Here is a 27744-nt window from a genome sequence, read left to right as displayed (position 1 = left end):
TAAATTTATTGTCAAAGTACATGTATGTCACCATATACAACCCTGAGATTCATTTTCTTGTGGGTGTACTCAATAAATGTATAGAATAATGGCCTTAATGAAATCAATGAAAGATCATCCAACTTGAGTGTTCAACCAGAGTGCAGAAGACAACAAACAGTGCAAATACAAAAATTAGAAGAAATAATAGTAATAAATATCAAGACCGTGAGATGAAGAGTCCATTGGTGTGGGAGCATTTCAATGATAGGATAAGTGAAGTTATCCCCTTTGGTTGCCTCATCCTCCCTTTAGAATATTTATTCATCTTTGGGATGTATCTATCCTGTGACTTCCAAATTGTCCCCAGAAACTCCAGCCATTACTGTTCTCATATCATCCCTGATGGTGTCTACTTCCAATCAACTTTGGCCTGTTCTTCTCCCATGCCTCTGTATTTCCCTTTACCCCATTGTAATACTGATATGTCTGAATTTATCTTTTTCCTCTTGAATGACAAGGTGAATTCTATCATATTATGATCACTGCCTCCTAAGCTCCTTAATCAAATCTTGTTCATTACAGAACACCCAATTCAGAATTGTATTTACCCTTGTGGGATCAACCATAAGCTGCTCTTAAAAAGTCATTTCGTAGGTATTTTACAAATTCCCTCTTTGGTATCCAGCACCAAGCTGATTTTCCCAATCTGCTTGCTTGTCGAAATCTCCTATAGCTACCGTAACATTAGCCTTTTTACACGCCTTTTCTCTCTCCTGTTGTAATTTGTATTCCATATCCTGGCTACTATTTGGAGGCCTGTATATAACTAACATCAGGGTTTTTTTCACCTTTGCAGTTTCTTAGCTCTGCTCACAAGGATTCTCCATTTTCTGATCCTGAATCAGCTCATTCTGAAGATTTGCTTTCATTTTTTTTATGAACAGAGTCACCCCAAGGCATCTGTCTACCTACCTGTCATTACAACACAATGAATATCTTTGGATATTAAGCTCCCAACTATGACTCAGTGATGCCCACAATGTCATACCTGCCAATGCTACTGTAAGGGGTTTCTTCTTTCATGTTATTTGCTAAGGCTAATAAAATGGCTTCTTTGTTATGTTATAATAAAATGGCTTCTCTGTAATGTTAACTGCTGAGTTAACGGTAGCAGCTTGTTTGGGTTATAATTACTGATAACGGGAATTGTATTCATTTGCTAACCAATTAGGATAGATGTTATTCTTTCTGTCTGTCTGAAAGCTGTTAGTTTGCACTGGCTTGGGGGAGAAGGCATGAGGAGGATGAAAAGAGAAGAGGTGGCTTGAGGAGATGGTTGCCAGACCCGCTGGGCCTGGGCTCGGGGTGGGAGCTCAGGGGTCGACGACGAGTGAAGGAGGATAAGGGAAAGGGAATCTGTGAGCTCCAACGTTTGTGCACTGAACATGTTTATGAGATTATTGGCACCTTTTATTTGTTTTCTTTTCCTTTTGTTTCTCTACTAACCCCATACTTAAATATAAAATCTGAATGATTTAACCGCACATTGTGGACTGAATGTTATTTCAGGGTGCTGATGTTACACGGGACACAACACGCAGCATCCACCCAAACAAGAGTACTAAAGTTTGGCCGGGTGGGGGTGCCACCCCTGAGATCATGCCACTAAGTGCAATGAGTCTTACACTATATTATGACTATTAACTATATAAGTAGATCAGGAATCACATTTCAAAAGTACTTTCTAATAACTTGCGTTGATATCCAACTAATGCTTCTTGGACATTCTTGGAGCTTGGTGCAACTGGTAGAGCTGTTATGCCATAGTTCCGATGATATAATGGCTCTACTAACTTCAGGTCCTGTTAGCCTGGAGTTGTATATTCTCTCCCGGTGCCACAGCAGTTTTCTCTGGGTGGTCTTGTTTCCTTCACATCTCAAAGTTCTGTGGGCTGGTAGTTTGATCGGTTACTGTACATTGCCTGTACACTGGTATGTGAACAGGGAGAATGAATTGAGATTAGTGTCGATGGTGCTTGATATTTGGGATGGACTCGATGGCTGATTGATGAGCCTGTTGCCTTTATGCCTTTATGATTTTTTTTCCTAAGCACTGATTTATACTGTATATAACAGAAACTTTGGAAAGCTTGTGTTGGTAAAAACCATGGGTTGTGTAATTTAAGTAGTGCTGAAATAGATATCCAAACTCTTAAAGTTTTACAATCTTCGCGTTAAATGTTTTCGAGTTAAGGGGAAAATGTAGGGCCATGCTTGCTTGCCTTTTTCATCAGTTTTATTGATTTGTTTTACTATCGTAATTTAGAAGACCAGGGTAGGAACCTTGTGTCAAGTTACCTTTAGTAAATAGTTGGATGTGGTCATCCATAGGAATGTTTGAAATACCTCAGCAGATTAATACTGGTACTTATGCTGTTGGCCTGATTGGGAATCTTGCCAGTATGTATTTGTGTGTCTGCGTCGTTAATTCGGTGCAGTTTTCTTTTTGAAATACGATCCATGAAATATCATACCCAGGAGAGCTGGAAGGTCTTTAGTGTCCTGAGAAATCCTCTCCCCCCCCCCCCCCGTATTCTTTGCCATTTCTCTTTATTAGAGCAACAACCACTTTTTTTGTTGTGTTATTTTGTCTCCCTCTTGGTCATTTTCTTTGGTGGTTGTACATTTATATTCTACCTAGCTAGTTACGCGATAAAACATCAAATGCTTTCCTTTTCCAAAATGGTTTTCATATGGTTGTCTGTCTGAGCTTTTTTAGTTTTAGTAAGTTCTCCGTAGCTTGAGGCATCAGTGTACTGCACATCCATCTTAACAAAGAAGTGCAGAATCAGTATAAAATAAATGTCTAGAAAATGGAGAACCTTTTCAAGGTATGTCTGCCCAGGGGCACTAAAGAGCAGAATAGAATTTCACACCTGTGTCATGCTGTAATATGATATAATTTCGGCATAGCTTCTTTTTAAAAATTAAAAGTTTTCCAATATCTCTGCGTATGTTTCAAAGACATATTTTGAAATGTGCGTTATAACTTTGGCACTTCAAGCTTAAGTATGAAATTCTTAGTACTAGCCAATTAGAAGCATTTTTTGTGCTATAAATTGCCAAATTTGCACAAAATCCCCAAACAGCATCCCTTTCTGTGTAGTTCAAGATGGCAGAACTTGAGATCGTGGGAACAGTTTTACTTATGGAGCATAGGGCTTGATTTAAAAATCAAGTGAGGTCTGTTGGGACTTTCTGCAGGGCTTGAGATTGTTTGGGTTATTAGGCATTTGGCAAGGACCAATAAAAAGAAGCTAGATTTAAACAAAGTAGCCATTGTGTGAGAGACCATTATTGGAGCAGACAGAGTCGAGTGAGGAACTGAGGCTTTGGTTCAAGAAGCTTCAGCAAGAGAGTTGGAGGCTAAGTTGAGGTTTCTGTTAAGTTTCTCTTTCTTTCTTTATCAGTTCTTAGCTAGGGTAATGAAAATTGATCGCTGGGAAAAGATGTGTCCTCCTACAAGATGTGGGGGATTTGGGAGACCTCTAGTCTTCCTGATTGCTACATCAACAAGAAGTGCATCTGGATGCAGCTCCTTTAGGCCGTCTAAGGGAACTGGACCTGGATGACCTATAGTTCATTCAGGAGAATGAGGAGGTAATAGGAGTTGCAGAAAGGTAATCACACTTAAATTGCAGAAGGCAGATGACTGTCAGGAGGGGGATAGGGAATAGCCTGATAGTGCAGGGTATACTCCTGTGGCCATACACACCTGTTGTGGGGAGTGTCTTGGCAAGTGGGATGAAAGAAAATCCCAAGGCATTCTACACATACATTTAGAACAGGAGAATGACTAGAGTGAGGATAGGACTGATCAAGGATAAAAGAGGAAACCTGTGTATGCGGTCTCAAGATGTAGGAGAGGTCTTTAATAAATACTTTGTTTCAGTATTCACCAGTGAGAGGGACCTTGATGAATCTGAGGACAGTGTAAAATAGTCTGATATGCCAGAACTTGCTGATGTAAAGAAAGAGGATTTGCTGGAATTTGTTTTTCTAAAAGTCCTTGGAGCTGGATGAGATATACCCCAGTTACTACAGGAAACGATGGAAGAGATTGCTATGCCTTTGGCAATTATCTCTGCATCTTCACTGGTGACAGGAGTAGTACCAGAAGATTGGAGGGTGCAAATGTTATTCCTTTTTTCAAGGAAGGTAATAAGGATTGCCCTAGGAATTATAGACTAGTGAACCTTATGCTAGTGGCGGGAAAATATTGGAGAGTATTCTTAGATAGGATTTATGAGCATTTGGAGAAGTGTAGTCTGATTAGGGGTAGTCAGCATGGCTTTGCAAAGGGCAGGTTGTATGTCATGTGCCTGATTGAATTCTTTGAGGGAGTAACAAAATAAATTTATGAAGGTAGAGCAGAAGATGTGGTGTACATGGATTTTAGTAAGGATTATGACAAGGTTTCCCATCATTAGCTCATTCAGAAAGTCTGGAGGCATAGGATCAAGGGAAATTTGCATGTATTCAGAACTAGCTTGCCCACAAAAGGCAGAGGATGGTAGTAGATGGAGTATATTTTGCCTGGAGTTCAATGACCAGTGGTGTTCTGCATGGATCTGTTCTGGGACCCCTGCACTTCGTGTTTTCTATAAATGGTTTAAAAAAAGAAGTGGGAAAGTGAGTTAGTAAGTTTACAGATGACTTGAAGGTTGGTAGAGCTGTGGATAGTGTAGAGGTTCATCATAGGTTACAATGGGACATTGGTGGCATACAGAGCTGGGCTGGGAAGTATCTGCTGGGAGTTCAACCTAGAAAGGGTGAAGTGATTTTCAGAAGGCTGAATTTGAAGGCAGGAAACGGGATTAGACAATCGTTTAAAATGGCTGCACAAGTTGAAAGGATGATTAAGAAGTAGTGTGTTGGCCTTCAGTAGTCAGGGAACTGAGTTCAAGAGCTGTGAGGTAATGTTGCAGCTGTATAAAAGTCAGGTTAGATCACAGTTGAAATATTGTATTCAATTCTGATTATCTCTCTATAGGAAGGATATAGAAGCTTTCGAGAAGTTGAAGAAGGGAGTTACCAGGATGCTGTCTAGATTAGGGAACATGTCTTGTGAGCGAACTAGGGCTTTTCTCTGGAGCTACAAAGGATTATGATAGAGGTATACAAGCTGATAAGAAGCATAGATGATCTGGGCAGCCAGAAACATTTTCCCAGGACAGAAATGGCTAATATGAGGGGGCGTAATTTTAAGGTGATTGGAGGTATGGGGGTGGGGGGAATGTCAGAGGTAGGTTTTCTATACAAAGTAGTAGGTGCATGGAGCGCACTGCCAGGGTTGGTGGTAGAGTCAGATACATTCAGGAGATTTAAGAGACGGTGGTGGGCACTTAAATGAATGATAACTGGAGTGTTATGTTGGAAAGAAGAGTTAGATTGATTTTACAGTAGGTTAAAATATTGGCATAACATCATGGGCCAAAGTGGCTGTATTGTGCTGTATTTTTTTTTAAAAAAAACTACTATTCCAAAGAAGGGTATAACTGGGTCCACAATGGCATGGTGGATCATGAACAAATTATAACACTACTTGGGTTCAGTGATTTCATTTCTGTTGAATGTTTGATGGTTTTGACATCATCTGATGGTGACTGAGCATGTTGCCTGGCATTGACTAAGGTAAATATCTAGAAACTTAATTTTATTTTCTCCAGAAGGGCATATTTGACAGATGAAATCATTACTGGAAACCACTTGCTTGAATATTGAGGTCATAACATTCTTGAGAGGTCCTCATTACTGGCATTCTGATTGTACATTGTCACAGGGGACTCATTGCTGAGTGACCATTACAGTTTCCAAACAGACTGAAATTTGCCAATTTAAATTTGGTGCAGGTTCAGCAACTCCATACATTTTAATGAACACCTCTGAAGGAAATGGAAAATTTCAGATAATGAGTGTGTTTTTTTTTGAAGTGAATATATGTTTAATTGTTACGTTCTATGTATTTGGGCATATTGTTTGAAATATTCTCTAATATTTTAATTGTTTTTAAGTTCATTATTCCTGATTTTTAATAGCATGATTAAATATTTGCTGACTCTCAATAGCAGACATTAATAGCTGATAATCCCAGATTCAAAACTCAGTTTACCAAGAGGTCTCTTTGTGACCTAAAATCCTTACATAATTTTCAGACTTTTATATTTTAGCCTCTAATTAGTTTTGTCCATTAAGAGATGTGAAAAGAAACCATGGAAAGGTGCTTTTTGACAACTGGCGATACCATTTTATCCAGTCCAAGTTCAGGGAACTATATTTGTTGATAGCACTTGAAACTGCTTTGACCTTTAATGAAGAGATTATCTCATAATGAGAAAATGTTAGATATGCGTCTAAGAACTTTTTTTTGTAGAAGGAAACAGATAAAATTACAAAAAAAATCTGAGTTTATTTTACAGCCAGGAATGAAAATGAAAGTGAAGGAAGATGATGAAGAACTGAATTAATATTGCCTGCTTTTCACTATTGCCTAAAGTCAGAATTAATCCCAGTTGCCCTATTTACAGAGAAATGGCGAGCCTTAGCCCAGATAGATACTGTATTTCATTTGAGTTGTCTGCTTCTTGTCATGCAGCATCATAAATCTGACACACCCCTCATCACGCAAAGAAATTTTGAAATGGCTTTTAATTAAAATTGAAGCAACAAATAATCCATCAGATAAAGTGGAATAAACTTGGTTTAATTGTCCCTCCATTAATTCCTTAGTATCTTCCGAAGCATTCTGCAGTTGCTTACAGTTGATAGCATGTTATTGGAATAATGCTCATGCATTTAATAATATAATGCATGAGAGATTAACCTTGGCAATTGTTGTGGCTATTGATACTAAGTTTTTCTATAAAAAGTGGTTAATTTGGTCTGCGTCAATAGAAGCAAGCAGGCTGACTTGTTTGGTGTCAGCACTCTTCTTTAATGTAAATCCTTCACTGACAACAGTCCCAACTATTCTTTAGTGCTATTACTTTCATCCATGGAGACTTGAGTGCATAATCAAGGCTGGCACTCGGGTTCAGTGCTGATGGTATGCTGAATTGTTGGAGGGTTGATCTTCGAGCAGGGCATTAAATCCCCTCAAATAGAAGCTGAAGATTTCACAGCATTTTTTCCCAAAGATGATCAGAGGGTTCTACTGGTATACTGCCAATATTTATCCTCCATTCAGTTTTAGTAGAATGGATTGATTATCTGATTATTCACAAAGCTGTTTGTATGAATGTTTACTGAGGGTAAATAGATTGCCAAGTTTTCTGCAATTCAACAATTTAAATTCATGGGCACAATTGCATGTTAAAATACTTTGGAACACCCTGAAGATTTGAAAGGTATTTGGGAAAATGCAAAATTTCCCTCCCACCACCCCCTTATTTTGTGTGGTCCCTGTATTTTCTCAGTACCTAACCACCTCCTCTGCTGTGTGGGTTTTGTGACTAATTTTACTTCATTCACTCGAAGGTATTTAATCTGAAATTAACGTATACAAGCTGTGTGAGATTCCTTGCTTATCCACAACAGTTTAATGTTTTACATCTGTGCTTATAGCTACTTGTGCCTAGTTAGTTGATTTGATGATAAAGTTGTATGAAAGCTGTGCACATGGGGAAGGGCCAAGGCCTCTTGTCCAGTCAACTAATTCTGCTGGCATCTGTAAGCCTTTACAGCTTGGGTAAAAACCAAATCATGACACATTTGACATACGTGTGTGTTTTCTGACCAACTTCTACTTTTCTAAGGCAAGAAGCTGATGGGCCTAGATTTTGTGTATAATTTTTCATGTGTAGCTTCACATTTTTAGTGAAGCTTCACATTCTTTGTCTGAGAAAGCGAATCAATAAAACAACTTTGATATGCATCACTTCTTTTACTCCATTAGACCTCATTCAAATATAGCTATAAGAATCCTGTAGATTGCTGTCCAACTTTTGGACTCCATTGAAAATTCATTGTGACTTCCATTGATATATAATACTGTTCTATATTAACATTTCATTAGCTATAGGAATTAGAGTGGATTCTTGACTACTTGAATCAATGCTCTCATTTGATGAAACTATGGCTAAATGTAGTCTAACACCATACACCTGCCAAACAGTGTTGTGTTATTTTTGGGAGAGCACTTGACACCTGGTTCACAGACAGGAAAGGTGTATAAGGATATGTGACTTGCCTTAATGGTCATCTTGGTAGATAGGTACAGACAAGTTGGGCTGAAGGGCTTGTTTCCGTGCTATATTACTCTGACTTAATTTTGACATCTGTGACGAGTGGTGCTTCTAGTAGTGTACCACTCCTTTAGCACCGCGCTAAAGAGTCAACATGAACTTGTGCAAAAGTATCTAGAATCGGACTTGCAGCCATTGCCATCCAACTTAAATGAGACGTGACTAATTAGCTGAGATTGATGCAAGGTATTTCTCTTGAATTGTTAGCTAATTTTATGGAAATATTAATATATGTTGCTAATTGCACAAATAACATTCTAAATGTATTCACAAAATAAATTATAATCTGTTCCAAATATGATCCATGCTTTTAAATATGGAAAATAGCTTTCAAGGAAGGCTATTTTTCTATTGGAGAAAATATTCAATTATAGTTTCTGTACAATTTTAAAATAAATTGGATAGGCCATTTTTTAAAAATGATAGATGTGCATGTTCTAAATTGAGTGAAATATATCAGTGTGTTAAAAAATAGGCATTACAGCTTGTGTGTGAGAAATGACTTCAGAATAAATGACATATCTGATTTGTTTTGTCTCCGAAGGAGAGCTCATGGCTCTTTAACTGTTGGCTCTTAATCTGCCATGCTATAATACTTCAAATAATGTGAGGATTGACGACTGAGAAACCCCTGTTCATCTAAAAGGATTAATGATGAAATAGCCATATAATTGATATTTGGTATGATGGAACTCAAACGCATTGACTTATTTAAGTGAACAAATATAAAGGACAGGCTATAAAACCGAAGAGAATGTGATGAGCTGAATGTTACAGTGTAATGATGTTGTCCTTTGATTTATTTTGCACTTGAGTGTATTTTAAACGGGGCAGGTGATGGCACAATGGTATCACTGTGATAATAGATACCCTGCGCAGATTCCTGGGTTCAAATCTCACCATGGCAGATGGTGATGGATTTCAAGTTTAAAAATGACCATGGAAACCATTGTCAAGACCCATCTGGTTCACTAATGTCCTGTAGGGGAAGAAATATGCTATCCTTACTTGGTCTGGCTGAAGGTGAGTCAAAACCCACAGCAATATAGTTGTCCCTTAACTGCCCTCTGAAATGGCCTAATAAACTGCAAGAAATTCACAAACTCAAGGCTGCTCACTCCAACCTTCAATTGAGGATGTGCAATTAATTGGTGGCACATCCTGAAAATGTGAGTAAAATAAATCATTTTTTGTTCACTTTGAATTCTAAATATGTGCTTGAATCCCGCCGCCCCCCTCAACCTGGTGGTATGAAGACCAGGGCTTTAATAATTTTCAGGAGATTTATTTAGAAAGTCCACTAAAGAACCTAAAGCTAAATTATACTTGGCACATTAATTACCCTAGCTGTGAGAGTTCCTGGGGAATCCTCTGGACAGCTCCATTTAAAGAAGGGTCATATTGTCCCGAGTATGAACAACTGGGGCAATCATTCATAAAATTTGGCAACTATTGATCTTGTCTAATGGAACATTTTTGTGGTATTGACTTTTGTTGCACTTCCCTAATCTAAGCGTAGATAAATCAGAGGCTGATACTGTCTTTTGAAATCTTGTTCTTCTTAAATGTTTCTGTCAGGGTTTCTGTGATCAATTTGTCCTTGTGCCATCTTATTTCAATTAGTGAAAATATTGAAGTTTCAACAGGACTGAGAAATTCATGATGACAACATTTTACTTTGCCAAATGAAATGGAATTTGTTTTGAGTTGTGATGTACAGAATAAGTTTCAAAGGTTCGGTCAATTTTAACTGCCTTATATAAAGTAGCCTTTTGTCTTTATACAGTAATCTTAATGTGAAATGTGTATGGTGGTATCTGAATGCTGAAGAAATAGGGATTATGAATTTAAAAGGGGTGGATGCTTGTGTGAGCAAAAGATAGTATTAGTGCCGTTAAAGGGGTAGCCCACAGTTAGCAAAACAGTTCTGAATTGTCTCACTGCTTATTTCTCACGAATTATCAGTGTTACAAAAATCACTGCTTTTTGAACACGCACTCACCTGATGCTAATTTAAAACTGTTCGCTTGAAGTATGGAGTAGTGTCCAACAGCCACTCATGTGCATGCGACTGATCTAGTTAAAAATTGGCAATGGTTCTGTCCCAATTAAGCAACATAGTGTCCCAAATAAAGAAAATCCCAGTTGTTTACTCAATTAGATTTTGTTCTTTAAGAGTTGTCCAAGTAAGCAGCTGCCCCGATTAACTGGTAGTGCAGTTAACTGGAATCCACCGAACTTAATCTGGTTTGCAGTTTCAGTTTCTTATGCAGTACAACAAAGGATGCCATTCAATGTTCAAAGTAAATTTATTATCAGAGTACATAGACTTGTGTCACCATATACAACCCTGAGATTCATTTTCTTGTGAGAATACTCAATAAATCTGTAATAGAATTCATGAAAGACCGCACCAGTTGGGTGTTTAACCATTGTGCAAAAGACAAGAAACTGTCCAAATACAAAAAGAAAGAAATAATAAATAGATAAGCAATAACTATTGAGAAAATGAGATGGAGTCCTTGAAAGTGAGTCCATTGGTTGTGGGAACATTTCAATGATGGGGCAAATGAAATTATCCCTTTTGGTTTAAAACCCTGATGATTGAGGGCTAATATAGGTGTTCCCTGCTTTTCGAACGTTCGCTTTACGAAACCTCACTGTTATGAAAGACCTACATTAGTACCCTGTTTTCGCTTTCAGAAGGTGTTTTCACTGTTACAAAGAAAGACAGCGCGCAATAAAAAATCAGCGCGCGATAAAAGGCAGCGCGTGCCCTGAGCAGCCGCTCTCCCTAGATTCGGAACTGCATTCTTGCCGGCATTGCTTAAACACATGCCTGTGAGCAGTTGTTTGCAAGATGAGTTCTATGGTATCAGAAACGCCTAAAAGAGCTCGTAAGGGTGTTACACTTAGCGTAAAACTAGACATAATTAAGCGTGAACGAAGTAAGGACAAAGTGAGTTTGGCTTGTGGAAGCTGACGAAGATGATGTTGAAGAGGTTTTGGCATCCCATGAACAAGAACTGATAGATGAAGAGCTGATGCAATTGGAAGAGGAAAGGATAACAATCAAAACCGAATGAGTAATGATAAAGTACGAATTTAATTTTGAAAGGGTACGTCGGTTTAGGGGATAGTTGCAGATGGTTTGAGTGCTTACAAAGAACTGTGTGGTAGAAAAATGCGCGAGGCTCAGCAGTCAAGCAAGCCTTCCACATCAGCCACAGCAGACGAGGAACCTCGACCTTCGACATTGAGGCGGGCAGAGATAGAAGATGACCTGCCTGCCGTAATGGAAACAGACGATAACGAGATGACACCCCAGTGTCCCACCACCCCAACCCTCAGGCCACGGACAGATACCGATTCGCGGAGAATACAGCGGTAGCCGGGAGGCACACAGCACAGCTTTAAGAAAAAAGCCGAAATAAATATGCTAATTAATTAGGTGCCACCCAACACGTAATTGTCGGCCCAGATCAGAGACGACGCAATCGGAAATCGGCACTGATCTGGGCCGACAATTACGTGTTGGGCGGCACCTCGTTAATTAGCATGTTTATTTCGGCTTTTTTCTTAAAGATGTGCTGTGTGCCTCCTGGCTACCGCTGCACCCCTGCATGCTTCGCGGATCGGTATCGGTCGGTGGCCCGGAGGGTGGGGGCCACTTCACCACCCCAACCTGCGACGACTCAGTCAAACACACCATCATCAGTGTGCTCGGCACTGTCCCGATTCCGGTAAGTGATACTACACTGTACATACATTATTTCTACTTTATTTAGGCTGTGTATTTTTACGTGTTATTTGGTATGATTTGGCAGCTTCATAGCTTAAAGGTTACTGGGGAGCGCTTGCGCTGCATTTTTGCCAACAGCGCTTGTGTGAGATTTTCGCTACGGAGAACAGTGCAGTAATGATTGTGGAAAAGTATTTCTACTTTATATAGGCTGTGTATTTATCATATCTTTCCTGCTTTTACTATATGTTACTGTTATTTTAGGTGTGTGTTATTTGGCATGAGTTGGTAGGTTATTTTTGGGTCTGCGAACGCTCACAAATTTTTCCCATATAGATAAATAGTAATTGCTTCTTCGCTTTACGACATTTCGGCTTGCGGACCGTTTCATAGGAACGCTCTACCTTCGGATGGCGGGGGAAACCTGTAACTATTCCTGAATCTGGTGGTGTGAGTCCTGAGGCTCCTGTACCACCTTCTTGGTGGCAGCAGCAAGAAGAGAGCATGACCTTGGTGGCGGTGGTTCCTGATGATGGATACTGCTTTCCTGTTCAATGCTCCGTGTAGATGTGCTCAATATAAGGGGGCTTTACCTGTGATGAACTGGGCCGAACCCACTACTACTTACAGGGTTTTCTGTCAAGGGCATTGGTGTTTCCATACCAGGATATGATTTAGCCAGTCAATATACTCTCCAGCACACATCTATAGATGTTTGTCAAAGTTTTAGATGTCATGCCAAATCTTTGCAAACTCCAAAGGAAACAGAGGCACTGCCGTGCTTTCTTCAGCATTGCACTTGCATGCTGGGCCCAGGGCAAATCGTCTGGAATGATAACAACGAGGAATTTTAAGTCATGTGGTTTTTAAATGCCTGTATAAGAATTAATTCATGTCAGGTACATCCAAGGTCCCAGTGGCACTTCACTTGCCCCATGACTGAAATGCTCCTGGAACCCCATTCGCCTCATTTCCCTCTCTCCTTAAAATACTTCCTCATGTTAGCTTGGTTTTAATGGTACAGACTTTTGAGACATAAACCAGTGCCACTGGTATTTCTAAGCCTTGTTCCCGGAATAAATGTTCCCAATGTAGTCCTTGTTTCAAAAATCTAATAAAAATCTAATTTGCATAACCATCAGAAAGTTTGAACAGAGTTTCTTGCATAAAGAAAACAACTACTTCAGGGGGTACATTGTTTTTCATTGTTGGTTATAAATTGCTCTTCAGTCCTGTGGGCAATTCTTTGCAATCCTTGGCTGCCCTCCTCTTCATGTAGTTTTTAAATGCCTGAACAAGAATTTAAATTGAGTAAAATTTAAAAAAAATGTTTGTTGAAGGGTAGGATTGAGAATGGTAAAGGGAGTCTTAATAAAACATACAGCGACTAGAAATGAAATGTAAAGGTGCATTCTAGGTGATCTAGGGTGTGAGGGACTGATGGTGTTTTATGGATGATTGTATTTTTCTGCTTTTAGGATGAAGTAGTGAAATATTGCATGTGCTTGTTTACTGATGTGGTTTCTTAATAGATTGAAAGGTGATAAGTGCCATTTAACTGGTCTTCAGTGTGGTTGCCATTATTTTGTAATATGTATAGTGATTTTATGATTCAGGATTTTCCACGTGATTTTCCATGTGTAACAATCTTGATGAAAAAATATATGATTTAGGTATTTTACAGATGCAAGGGGCAATAAGAGTTATCAGTGTGCCAAAAGAACCTATTAGAATGATCCAAAAGCTTAGTGGTGCCCTGTAACAAAGATTTAAAAGTGGAGTGAGTAGAACTACAAAAAAACTGATAATCTATGGAGTCAGAAAATCAAATGGCTTGCTTAAGTGATGTTTGTAATGTCCCAGTTACAGTACTTCCTTTCATCTCATGATGGCCTTATTTGCCAGACTCCCTTTTGAAAGCGAGTTGGAGAATTGATAGGAATAAAGTTAAAAATAGTTTAAAAATTGCTGTCTGTAACCACCAAGGTCCTCAAAAACCACAGGGCACTTCAATGAATGTTACGATCCCGCACGTTGGGCTACAGCACCTGGTACAGAAAAGCAGGTGACCTTAACATCAATCAGCCAAAATCTTTTTGAACAGAAGTGTAGGTTAGAGGGGCTGAGTGGCGTACTCCTGCTCCTGTTTCCTTATGTTCTTGTGGTGGAAGCATAAAACTGAAACTGCAAGAGGAAATGAAGGTAATGTTTCCAATAGTGTGGAGTCTGGGACCAGAGGGCGTAGCCTTCAGATTATAAAGACAATGCTTTAGAACAGGGATGAGGAGGAATTTCTTCAGCCGGTGTGTGATGCATCTGTGAAATTCATTGCTACTGCCAGCTTTGGAGGCCAAGTTGTTGGATATTTAAAACGAAGGTTGATAGATTTTTCTATAGTAAGGGATCAAAGGTTACAGGGAGAATTCAGGAGAATTAGATTGAGATGGATAATAAATCAGCATGATAGAATGGCAGAGCAGACTTGATGGGCTGAATGGCCTAATTCTGCTCTTGTGTCTTATAGTCATATGGTTTTATGTTAAAAGTAGAGATTGTGGAAGGAAGGAGTTCCTGAATAGGATTAAGGCAGCTGGGTACTCTGCTGCAAGAGGTTCGATCAAAATTGTGAACTGCATGGTAGTGGATCTATCATGCTTCAACACAAGTTATGGGTTCAAGCCACAGTCTAGAGATGAGCTCTAAATAAAGGTTGGCACTCCATTACAGAACTGAGACAATGCATATTCAATGACTCAGGTGGCCTCTTGGATAAAATCAGGACCCTTTTATGCTGTTCATTGAGGAGAAAAGTTGTGTGGGTGACCTGGGCCAGTATTTCCCTATTGGTGAACATCTAAAGCAAAACATTTCATTACCACTTATGTGCAATTTGCAAGTTGTTTAACTTCTAAAACTCAGGTGGCTGAATTACTCTGGGAGATTTTGAGACTGTGAACGATTCAGATTTTTCACATATGAAAGGATACACAGCCATGAAGGGATAGAGGACTGGAAGCAAATGTAGAGGTAGGGTGAAAGGAGGAAATTGAGCAGATGTTGTCTGTGAAGGCAATATACACTCAGAAGCCACTTTATTATATACACCTGTACACTTGCTTGTTAATACAAATAAGACCATAAGATATAGGAGCAGAAGCTGGCCCATCAAGTCTGCTCCACCATTCACTCTTGGTTGTTCCTTTTTTTCTATCTCCTCCTCAACCCCCGTTCCCAGCCTTCTCCCCGTAACCTTTGATGCCATGTCCAATCAAGAACCTATCAATTTCTGCCTTAAATACACCCAGTGACCTGGCCTCCACAGCTACATATGGCATCAAATTCCTCAAATTCACCACCCTTTGGCTAAAGAAATTTCTCCGCATCTCTGTTTGAAAGGGTGCCATTCTACCCTGAGGCTGTGCCCTCTTGTCCTAGACCCTCCCACCATAGAGAACATCCTTACCACATCTACTCTGTCTAGGCCCTTCAACATTCGAAAAGTTTCAATGAGATCCCCCCCACCCCCACCTCATCCTTCTGAATTCCAGCAAGTACAGACCCAGAGCCGTCAAACATTCCTCGTATGATAGACCTTCCATTCCCGGAATCATCCTTGTGAACCTCCTCTGGACCCTCTCCATTGCCAGCATATCTTTTCTAAGATGAAGGGCCCAGAACTGTTCACAATACTCAAGGTGAGGCCTCACCAGTACCTTAAAGCCTCAGCATCACCTCCTTACTCTTGTATTCTAGAGCTCTTGAAATGAATGCGAACATGGCATTTGCCTTCCTCACCACCGACTCAACCTGCAAGTTAACTTTTAGTGTGTTCTGCACAAGGACTCCCAAGTTCCACTGAATCTCAGCTTCCTGGAAATACTCCCCATGGAGAAAATAGTCCACATTTATTTCTACTATCAAAGTGCAATTTTGAGCATCATATTTCATTTGCCAGTTTCTTGCCCATTCTCCTAACCTGTCTATGTTCTTTGCATCTTACCTGTTTCCTCAACACTACCTGCACCACCACCAATCTTCGTATCAGCTGTAAACTTGGCAACAAAGCCTCTATTCCATCATTTAAATCATTTATATACAGCATGAAAAGAAGTGGTCCCAACGCTAGCCCCTGCAGAACACCACTAATCACTGGCAGCTAACCAGAAAAGGATCCTTTTATTCCCACTTGCTGTCTCCTACCAATCAGCCAATGCTCTAACCATGTTAGTAACTTTCCTGTAATACCATGGGCTCTTAACTTGGTAAACAGCCTCATGTGTGGCACCTTGTCAAAGGTTTTCTGAAAGTCCAAATATACAACATCCACTGCATCCCCTTTATCTATCCTATTTGTAATCTCCTCAAAAGAATTCCAACAGGTTCATTAGGGAGGATGTTCCCTGAAGGAAACCATGCTGACTTTGTATTATCTTGTCCTGTGTCGTCAAGTACTCCATCACCTCATCCTTAACAATTGACTCTAACATCTTCCCAAGCACTAAGATCAGGCTAACTGGTCTGTAATTTCCTTTCTGCTGCCTTTCTCTTTTGTTAAAGAGTGGAGTAACGTTTGCAATTTTCCAGTCCTCTGGCACCATGCCATAGTCCAATGATTTCACTTCTTCTGACCTCCCTATTACTTCCTTCTGGGTCCCCCCCCCCTTATTTTTTCAAATTCTCTCCTACTTCTCTTTAATATTTGTATATCTGTGCACTTGTAATGTGGCTGTGACACTGCAATTTCTTTTGGGATCTACCTATCTATTGTCCACTCTCCTCTCTTCTCAGATTCTTTCTCCTCCAGCCCTTTACCTTTCCTACCCACCTGGCTTCATCTATCATCTTCCAGCTAGCCTCTTTCTCCCTCTCCCCACCTTTTTATCCTTGCATCTTCCCCTTCTCAGTCCTGAAGAAAGGTCTTGGCCCAAAACATCGACTCTTCACTCTTTTCCATAGATGCTGCCTGACCTGCTGGGTTTCTCCAGCATTTTGTGTGTGTTGCTTTGGATTTCTTGCATCTGTAGACTTTCTTGTGTTAATGCTCCTTCACTGGACTTGCTCCATGAGATTAATCTCGGTGTTTTTAAGGGAAAGAGAATCACTGGCATGATCAACAGGACAATAGGAGCAGAAGTAGGCAATTTGGCCTTTTGAGTCTGTCCTGTCATTCAGTGTAATCTTGGCTGATCTGCAGTGGACTTCGTTTCTTTTGTGCTAATTCCCAGTAACTACTTTTTTTCCAAAAAAAAAATCTCCCTCTTTAAATGCCTTAGATGATCTAACTTCCAAAATCCTTCCATGCAGAAAACTCCAAGATTGACCAGAGGGAAGAAATTTCCTACACTGCTCAGTTTTAAGTGTGTGGCCCCTTATCTTCCTAGAGATGCTGCCTGGCCTGCTGCGTTCACCAGCAACTTTTATGTGTGTTGCTTGAATTTCCAGCATCTGCAGAATTCCTGTTGTTTGGCCCCTTATCTTGTTGCTATGTGCCCTTATTGGTAGTTTCCCACTGGTGGAAACAATTTGATACTGCCCTTTTGGGAATTTTGTTTCAATAAGATCATTCCTCATTCTTCTAAACTCCAAATTCTACAGATCCAACTTTTTAAGCCACTCATGATAGGATAGTTTTCTCATCCCAGGAATTAGTCCTGTAAATCATTTTTTGGACTTCAACAGTCCCTGGGTTATTGAAATGTAAGTTAACCAATTTTTCTGCAAGTCAGAAACACCTGTTTTCTTATCACTACTTGTATCCTATTGCTCTACCTATTGTTCTAATTTAACTGAATAATCACCCTAACACTACCCATAATTAAATTAATTAACTCAATATTGAATGCCGTCATCTGTAGGTATCATGAAATATATTAATATTACAAGCTCTAAAAATGAGAATTTGCATAAATTCAAATTTTCATAAGTCGGTTATTCATTACCTGGTGAGCCTATGTACTTCCATCGTCAGTATATCCTCCTTTAAGTAAGGACCAGGCCCTAATACAATACACCAACACCCTGTAAAGATGGATCAATATTTTTAAACTCCCAACTTCTAGCAATAGCAAGCTATGCAATTTGTCCTGTTAACTATTTGATGCATCTGCACGATCATACTTGCAGCACTTTAGATTTAAACTACAAAAGTACTGAATCTGTAATAAAGAATATATAGAGGTAATTCTAGAAATGAGTGACCTGCGGGTCACACTGTAACTTTGGAGAGAGAAGTGGAGTTAACATTTCAGGTCAAAGACTCTTCAGAAATGGAAGAATAAGAAAAAAAGTATTAAGATTCGGTAGGATCAACAAGAATATATCTGAAGGGATAAGCTGTTTAGAAAGCTATCTTGCTAATGGATTAATGAGAGTTTTTAGAGAGAGAACATGCTAAAGCTGTGAAATGCAGGTTGAAGCTGTTGTAGAGAACTGGAACCAAAAGAGAAATGTTGGAAAATCAAGTGGCTCTAGCTGCTGGAATCCCAAGCAAAAAAAAAAATCAACTGCTGTTAGAACTTTAAAATGTTGGAAATTCCTTGCAGATCAGTTAATCTCCATGAGAGAGAAAATCTGGACAAGTATTACTGATAAAACAGTTACAGGCGCCAATACTGGAACTGTCCCTCTTTATTCTTTCTTTTTCTTTTTTCTTTTATAGATAATTTGCTGGAATTGGGTGCAGACAATGCAAATGGGTTTCTTGAGTCCCAGGATACTCAGTACAGAGATGCTCATAAATGTGATATCTGTTTCCAAACATTTTCCAAATACAATCAATTACAACGCCACTTGCGGGAGCATGAGGAAAATGACAAGGTAAGTTCACTTGTTTCTGATCCTCGAAAGTTTGAAAAATTGAAGGTCTTCTAATTAACATGTAGTTTGGAGCTAAATTAAATAATATTAAAACAATCTTATTAATATCAAATAATTAAAGAATAGAAGTAGCTTCTCTGTGGCTCCTACTCTCTCACTTGGCTATTAAGACAGTATCCTGTGGAATAAAACAGACTAAGAATGCTCAAAGATCTCATATTTGTGTGGAATTTACTGTACTTGGGTGCTACTATAGCATGCCCTTGCAAACCAGAGATGGGAGAAGACTGACTGGAATAGTCTCCCCTGACTCTCATAGGAATGCACTCCTGTATATTGTCCAAATTGGTGATTGAATATAGAACATTACAGTACCGTATAGGCCCATTGCCTCACGGTGTTATGCTGACCTTTTAACCTACTCTAAGATCAATCTAACTCTTTCCTCCTACATAGCTCTCCATTTTTCTATCATCGATATGCCTATCTAAGAATATCTAAATGCCTCTAATATATCTGCATCTATCACCATCCTGGCACACACCCTCACACACCCACCACTCTGTTTTTTTTTGAAAGAAGAGTTTACCTCTGACATTTTCCCCCCTCCCCATACTTTGCTTCAATCACCTTGTAATCATTCCTCCTCGTATCAGCCATTTCCGCCCGGGGAAAAAGTCTCTGTTCTATCCACTCAATTTATGCTGCTTATCATCTTGTGCACCTCTATCAAGTCTTTTGTCACCCTCCTTTCCAAAGACAAAAGCCCTAGCTTACTCAACTTTTCCTCATAAAACCTGCTCTCTAATCCAGGCCTCATCGTGGTAAATCTCCTCTGCACCGTCTGTAAAGCTTCCACATCCTTCATGTAATGAGGCAATCAGAACAGAACATAATATTACAAATGTGATTTATCCAGTGTTTTATAGAGCTGCAACATCACCTCAAGTTCTAGAACTCATTCCCTGACTAATGAAGGCCAACACACTTTACACCTTAACAATAACTATTTCAACTTGTGTAGAACTTAGAGGGGTCCATGGGTGTGGACACCAAAATCTGTATTCTTCCACACTGCTAAGAATCCTGCCATTAACTGTTAAATATGCCTTTGAAATTGACCTTCCAAAGAGAATCATTTCACATTTTTCCAGATTGAATTCCATCTGCCACTTCTTCGCCCTGCTCTGCATCCTGCCCTTAATGCTTCTGGTAGTGAAATGGCCAGTTAAAGCAGCTTGATTTATGGCTGATAATCCAAGATTGGGTAGTACCTGCACCTCCTTACTCAGTCAAGTCAACAATGGCTTAGAAATTCATAAGACCATGAGATATAGGAGCAGAATGAGGCCATTTGGCCCATCGAGTCTGCTCTGTGTTTCATCATGGCAGATCCATTTCCCTCTGAGCCCCAATCTCTTGCCTACTCTCCTATCCCTTTATGCCCTGACTAATCAAGAATCTTTGTCAACCTCTGCCTTAAATATACCCAATGACTTGGCCTCCACAGTCATCTGTGGCAATGAGTTCCACAGATTCCTCACTCTCTGGCCAAAGAACTTCATCCTCATCTTTGTTTTTAGTGGTTGTCCCTCTATTTTGAGGCTGTGTCCTGTGGTCTTAGACTCCCCCACCATAGGAAACATCCTGTCCATATCCTCTCTATCAAGGCCTTTCAACATTTGATAGTTTTTAATCAGATCCCATCCCCTCATTCTTCTGAACTCCAGTGCGTACAAGCCCAGAGGCATCAAACGCTCCTCATTTGATAAGACTTTCAATCCAAGAACCATTTGCGTGAACTTCCTTTTGATTCCTCGCCAGTTCCAAATTCAATTCTGTTGTAATGTCCTTTGTTTTTTCTTGGCCTTACTCGATCGAAAATTGACGACCTGGAGGCAAAGGAGCTCAACCAATTGGAAGGTCACCCCACACAAAATTTAATGAGGACAAAGAATATCTGAGGCAAGCATATAAAAATAATCAGATGCCTGATATCTGCTCCCAGGAATAGCCCACATCATCTGTTTTCTATTCTGCTCGCCAATAAACTACAGGGATAGCCTTTGTTTTATGTTAGCCATACTGGATGCAGTGTGGGTCTAGTATAGGACTGATTATCACAGTTTGCTGCTCCAGCTCACCCAGTCCAGTAATGAGAAGATAAAGTTGTCTGTTTTTATTTTATGCTAAAATTAAATATTTTTGGTAGTAGATTTGATAGAATTTACAAGTTTTGCCAAATGCAGTGGCAGAATATATTTCAATATACATTACAGTATCATGACAAGTTGTAAACACAAAGTCTGCAGATGTTAGAAGTTCAAAGCAACACCCACCAAATGCTGGAGGAAGTCAGCAAGTCTTAGTTGAACCAAATATTTCAGTACACTATGTGAACAGGGATTTGGCAAACTTTGGGCTGAATGGCCCGTTCTTGACAAAAACTTTATGATGTTCTAAAGTCAAGCAGCATCTATGGAAACGATTAAACAGCTGAAGTTTCAGGCCGAGACCGAGAAAGATGTATAGATGCATGGAGATACCAATTGACCATGATCTAAAAGTCTTTGAAAGTTGACTTAGAAATTGTGTTAGTTTTCAAATTCTAAAATGTAGGTTCCAGCTGCTCAACCTTGTGAGATTTCTATACACCTCCATTGCTACTCATGACTCCAACCAAGCTTCCTTCTTTCTCTTTTTTTTTGAGATACTCTGTGCTACCTCTTTAGCCAGGCTTTTGGCCTGGTTGTCCTAAGGTCTTTTGTATCTTGATGTTTATTTTATTTTTGAAGGCGCATTTGAAGGTTTTACAGAATGGTCTGTTATGTTCAAGATGTTGGTATTGGAACAGGTTTGAAGGACTAAATGACCCATTCCTACATGCCTGTGACATATTGACTATTTTGCACAGTGACAGAAAGTAACTTGTACTAGCTCTTGATAGACTAGAAGTATTTAAACTCCAGGTGAAATATTTTTAGAACTAAATGTTGGCAGTGTTTGATGTTAAACTGTAGCTCATAAATGACGCATGGCTCAGTTTTAGCCAAGAGACGAATTGTTATTTGCATTTGCCTAATACTTTAAAACTGCAAACTTTATTTTTGCTTTGTCTGTGTAAACAGCCTTACCGGTGCGATCAATGCCCAGCATCCTTTAATGTGGAATTTAATCTTATATTGCACAAAGCTACTCACAATGCAAATGACCCATCTTGCCCTGTTTGTGGCAAAAAGTTTTCCCGCGTGGCCAGCCTTAAAGCTCACATTATGCTGCATGAGAAAGAGGAGGTGAGTTTTCACTGCTTGTCATCTACATTTACTTTTATATTAAATCATATTAATTATGTCCTGTTACATATATGTTCCAAAGAACGCTAGCTTTAACTTGAAATTGCTTTATGATAACACATTGTCAATTATGACTATGGCAGAAGAGGCATGAACTTAAAATTTATCTAATGCATAATTAAAATTTTCAAAAAGAGATCTAAGCACTATCTTTTGCAGACTTCTTATGTAGCTATAGATTTTCATTGTTGCTGCGGGTAAATTAGATAATAGCTTTGCAGTGTTAGGGTGCTTTTTATAACATAGAAGAAACAAGAGCTTAACTTTTGTAAGGTTAGGAAGCTCTGATAATTGGGAAGTGTGTGGTCCTCAAGATGCACCAAGAAACAGCTGGTATTTTAACCACAAGCGATTCTGCAGATCTTGCTGGAAAATTGCACTCTAGTCCACAGAGGCAAGGCCTTGTACTGTGGTGAGACCTTCTAAGACAGCATTCCATCATGCCATTGGAACAGAAACTAAACTCTAGTGTAGATGAGTTTCAAAGCAAATTTGTCTGACGTATTCTAGTCATAGTCATAGTCATACTTTATTGATCCCGGGGGAAATTGGTTTTCGTTACAGTTGCACCATAAATAATAAATAGTAATAGAAACATAAATAGTTAAATAGTAATATGTAAATTATGCCAGTAAATTATGAAATAAGTCCAGGACCAGTCTATTGGCTCAGGGTGTCTGACCCTCCGAGGGAGGAGTTGTAAAGTTTGATGGCCACAGGCAGGAATGACTTCCTATGACGCTCTGTGCTGCATCTCAGTGGAATGAGTCTCTGGCTGAATGTACTCCTGTGCCCACCCAGTACATTATGTAGTGGATGGGAGACATTGACCAACATGGAATGCAACTTAGACAGCATCCTCTTTTCAGACACCACCGTGAGAGAGTCCAGTTCTATCACCACAACATCACTGGCCTTACGAATGAGTTTGTTAATTCTGTTGGTGTCTGCTACCCTCAGCCTGCTGCCCCAGCACACAACAGCAAACATGATAGCACTGGCCACCACAGACTCGTAGAACATCCTCAGCATCGTCTGGCAGATGTTAAAGGACCTCAGTCTCCTCAGGAAATAGAGACAGCTCTGACCCTTCTTGTAGACAGCCTCAGTGTTCTTTGACCAGTCCAGTTTATTGTCAATTCGTATCCCCAGGTATTTGTAATCCTCCACCATGTCCACACTGACCCCCTGGATGGAAACAGGGGTCACCAGTACTTAGCTCTCCTCAGGTCTACCACCAGCTCCTTAGTCTTTTTCACATTAAGCTGCAGATAATTCTGCTCACACCATGTGACAAAGTTTCCTACGATAGCCCTGTATTCAGCCTCATCTCCCTTGCTGATGCATCCAACTATGACAGAGTCATCCGAAAACTTCTGAAGATGACAAGACTCTGTGCAGTAGTTGAAGTCCGAGGTGTAAATGGTGAAGAGAAAGGGAGATAAGATAGTCCCCTGTGGATTCTAAATAACATAAGCCATTTAAAAGCAACCTATTAAAACAAATCAAAATTATTGTAACTTTAAAAGTAAGCATGCCAATATTTAAATTTGAGAAGTGCAGAAAGGGATGTAAATGAGATCATGCTTGTACCTGTTCCTGTCCATTTAACCATAGAGTTACAGTTGTGGGATATGATCGTATAGTATAAGTGCTGAGTGATCTCAGGGATTTTGTGCTGCTTTGGTGGTCAGCGTGTGCAGTACAGTACTTGATGCAAAATCACAGGAATGCTGCACGAGCAGTCTGAAAGTTTGGAGTTTGTGCATGATGTGGAAATCTCAGATTTGCTGCATCTTAAGTGGGGAGATGCCACTTATTGTGAGTGAGCCTGGTGACATTTCTCTTCCAAGCTTGGATTTCTGATTTAGAATTTATTAGTTCTAATAGAGTATAAAACTTTATAATAAGCTGAGCTTCTGTATTCTACACAATTACCAGCTAACATCTGTTTCTATTTACACATTGCTGTTAAAGGTTAGGTTAAGCATCATGGGATTTGGGTTTGACACTGAATTATTTGCAATGATTGATTAAAATGGTGGCTGGTAGGACAACATTATCACTACCTTAATTCTAAACATAAAGGTTAAAAGGGCCATGGGATAGGAGTGGAAAGAATAGGAATATTACATTAAAATCACTAGTTTAGATTTTACTGTCATAAACTTTATTAATTAATCTGTGAAAATAATTGAATTTTGACACAATTTGCAGAAACTTTTACAATTTCAAATGGCCTGACTTTTTTTTGTATCTTCTCCTCTGTAGAACCTGATATGTACAGAATGTGGTGATGAATTTACATTACAGAGCCAACTTAGTAGACATATGGAGGAACATCGGCAGGAACTAAATGGAAGCCAAGTGCATGTTTGTAAGATCTGCACTAAAGAATTTGAAAGGCCTTCCCAGCTACGTGATCATATGAAATCACACTATAGAGTTAGGTGTGTGAATTGAAGCAGAAATGTAACGGCTTATTTATGCTGTAAATTTAAGGCTGTCTCATACATTGCATAGTAATACAGTTAGAAAGTAAATATGTTTCTACCTGTGGTAAACAGTGTTCTGCCATTTGTCAGATCATGATATTTTCATTCCAGCCCGCCTGCAGTTAATGTTTCAGCCTACGTATCTAAATAACATTCATTTTTAATGAAATTTGACTGTCTTATTAAATGTAGATGTGCAGCACATCTTAAAATTACCTGAAACTTTGTCGATGGGAATTGTCAGTGGGAAGCTAATACTCTTGAGGTTTGTATCTTTTGGTGATCCATTGACTAAATTCTATTTATAGCTGCTTCTGCTTTTCCATACAGGCATATGAAATCAGCAATAAATAGGTCAATAGCTATAAACTTTTATTTATCTGAAGCAGCTGTTCAGATAAGAATTATATAGTGTAATGACAGTACACACCTTGTTAGTAATATCAGTGGGTTGGGCAGTTTCTGTGCAGAGAGAAATGGTATTGATGATTGTTATTGGACTGTCAACCTGACATATTAACTGTCTTTCTCTCTCCACAAATGCTGCCTTGTCTGTTGTGTATCTTCAGCTTTTTCTGTTGTTTCAGATTAACATCAGTTGCATTATTTTGGTTTTCCCACTCATGTCTGTTTTTAAAGTGCAGATTGTAGGGAGACAATTTACTATTTATGTCATTTTATTGGATTCCCCCATAGGTGGATAGGTATTGGAAAATTGTTTGTGTGAGAATTCATTGTTTTTTTTCTTCAGATGGCGAGATATTCCCTCTGTCTTTTCTCAAAGTTACAAAGGTATTCTCTAAATTAGGACTCTGGCCAATTCGTGAGGGCTTTTTGTATTGTTCGGGGATGAAAGACTCATGTAATTATCAGAAATTTCTTGAAATATATTCCCCTCACCACCCCCAATCCTACTTCTAAACAGTCATAGTTTGTGGAATCTTTTAATTTAACAGTCAGACTCATCATACCATTTTGGTACATTTATTTTGAACTCTACGAAATTGGTATTTTCTCCCAGAGATGTGGCATCTATAATTCCTTGAAGTACTTCAGGTTTTGTTGCTGGGGATTTGGAAAGCTGTAGCATTACTTTTTACCCTGATACTCCAATCCTCCAGGTATAAAGGTCTCTATTCTTTTGGAAATATTTTCAGTACACTGGATGGTATTTTAATAATCAATATACCTGGACCTCTATGGTATTTTTGACCTTTTGCTTTTCACCATTTAGAAAGTAATACTTAATCCAAGGTGGATGACTTCACGTTTCAGTGCATTGAAATTCATTTTCCAGTTGCTATCCATTTAATCTATTACTGTCTGTTTGTAATTTAAACCTTTCAGTGACACTGCTTAAAATGCAGTAAATTTTTGTGGTGAATGCTTACAGAAGAAATGCTGGATGCTCTTTTGCTGTAATATTTTTCCATAAAATATTGCAAGTGCTTCAATATGATGTTCATATGTTTTATGCTTCCCTTAATTCCCAGGTCATCCCTGTGTACAAAACAGTATAAAAGACATGTAGATAGATCAGGGTTCTCTCATCGTTGTGAACATTGCGGAAAAACATTCCAAAAACCTAGCCAGCTTATTCGCCACATCAGAATACATACAGGTGAGGTATGCTGTATAGCTAATATGGGATTATTTATCAGAGTGCCTTTTTACAACAATAATTCAGAAGATGATTCACTTTCTGTTAATGCAGGTGATTAACATAGAATGATAGAAATGTACAGCACATAGACGAGCCCTTTCTACCCATCTTATCTTTGCCATCTGTGATGCTTATCTACATTTGCTACATTCGCTCTCTGTGCCTTTTGTATACAAGTATTTGTCCAGATGCCTTTTATGTAATTATATCCATTTCCACTATCTTTGGCATGTTTGAGATGTTCTCCATTCTCTCTGTGGAAAAACTTATCCATCAGATCTTCTTTAAATTTCTTCCATGTCACCTTAAACCTCTGCCCTTAAACCTCTCCTCTAGAACTGAGTGTTTTTCCTATCTATGCCCCTCATAATTTCATAAACCTCTAAGTTTGCCTCTGATCTTTCTACTTTGCAGTGAGAATAAACCCTAGATTATCCAATTTCTACTTGTAACAACAGACCATCATTCCAGAAAACATCCTCGTAAATGTCTTCTGCACCGTCTCTGTTCTTCACCACATACTTTCTATAGTGTAGCGACCAAACTGCATGTGGTCTGACCAATGTTTTCTACAACAAACTACAATTCCCAACTCTTACACTTAGTACCGTGCTGTGTGAAGGCAAGCATTTCTCACTACCCTATTCACTTGTGTTACTACTTTCAGGGAGCTATGGACTAACATTCCACGGTCTCTCTGTACTCCCAAGATCCCTGTCAGTTACTTAAATTCTACCAAAACAAACTGCTACTTTTTTGGCATTGAAAGCATTTAGGTAATCTGATAAAATTATAAATTTTTGAATTGACACATACATATTACATGTAGTGAAGCATTGATTAGGGTATTTTACAATGGAAAAAACTGAAAATATTTGAAACTATTCTCTCTAGTGTACTATTAATGGATTATTTAATTCTTTGGAAATTATTACAGCAGTAATTAGTCTTTAATTATGTGATCTACCCATTACTACACTGGTCAAAAGATGTTTTTGAGCAGTGGTCCCCAACCTCCGGGCCACAAAGAATGCAGCGGTAGCCAGAACGCACCTAGTACATCTTTAAGAAAAAAGCCGAAATAAACAAGCTAATTAATTAGGTGCCACCCAGCACGTAAATGTCGGCCCAGATCAGCGGCGATTGGCAATTGGGTTGCCTCTGATCTGGGCCGACATTTACGTGCCGGGCAGCACCTAATTAATTAGCTTATTTTGGCTTTTTTCTTAAAGATGTGCTGGGTGTTTCCTGACTACCGTTGCACCACTGCGTTCTTCGCGGTCCGGTATCGGTCCGCAGCCCGGAGGTTGGGGACCATTGTTTTTGAGCAATTCGTTGGCATAAAATGTTTCCCCACTTTAATTGATACGAAATTGCTTCTCCCAAGGTG

At 39.2% G+C, this 27744-nt stretch overlaps 1 protein-coding gene across 3 annotated transcripts in view; it reads left to right on the top strand.

Annotated features, from left to right (window-relative positions):
• The window catches only part of LOC134350557 (zinc finger protein 236-like), a 160240-nt gene that overhangs the window by 30895 nt on the left and 101601 nt on the right, over window positions 1–27744 (top strand). For all 3 annotated transcript variants that reach the window (XM_063055924.1, XM_063055915.1, XM_063055904.1), the window contains exons 2-5: window positions 18686–18843; window positions 21972–22136; window positions 24468–24646; window positions 26185–26312. In XM_063055924.1, the coding sequence (XP_062911994.1) occupies window positions 18686–18843; window positions 21972–22136; window positions 24468–24646; window positions 26185–26312 (630 nt within the window). The remainder of the gene's footprint in view (window positions 1–18685; window positions 18844–21971; window positions 22137–24467; window positions 24647–26184; window positions 26313–27744) is intronic.

Source organism: Mobula hypostoma, chromosome 1 (assembly GCF_963921235.1).
Source record: "Mobula hypostoma chromosome 1, sMobHyp1.1, whole genome shotgun sequence".
NCBI lineage: Eukaryota > Metazoa > Chordata > Chondrichthyes > Myliobatiformes > Myliobatidae > Mobula > Mobula hypostoma.
The sequence above is the reverse complement of the archived record's forward strand: the minus strand, read 5'-3'. Positions and strand labels throughout refer to the sequence as shown.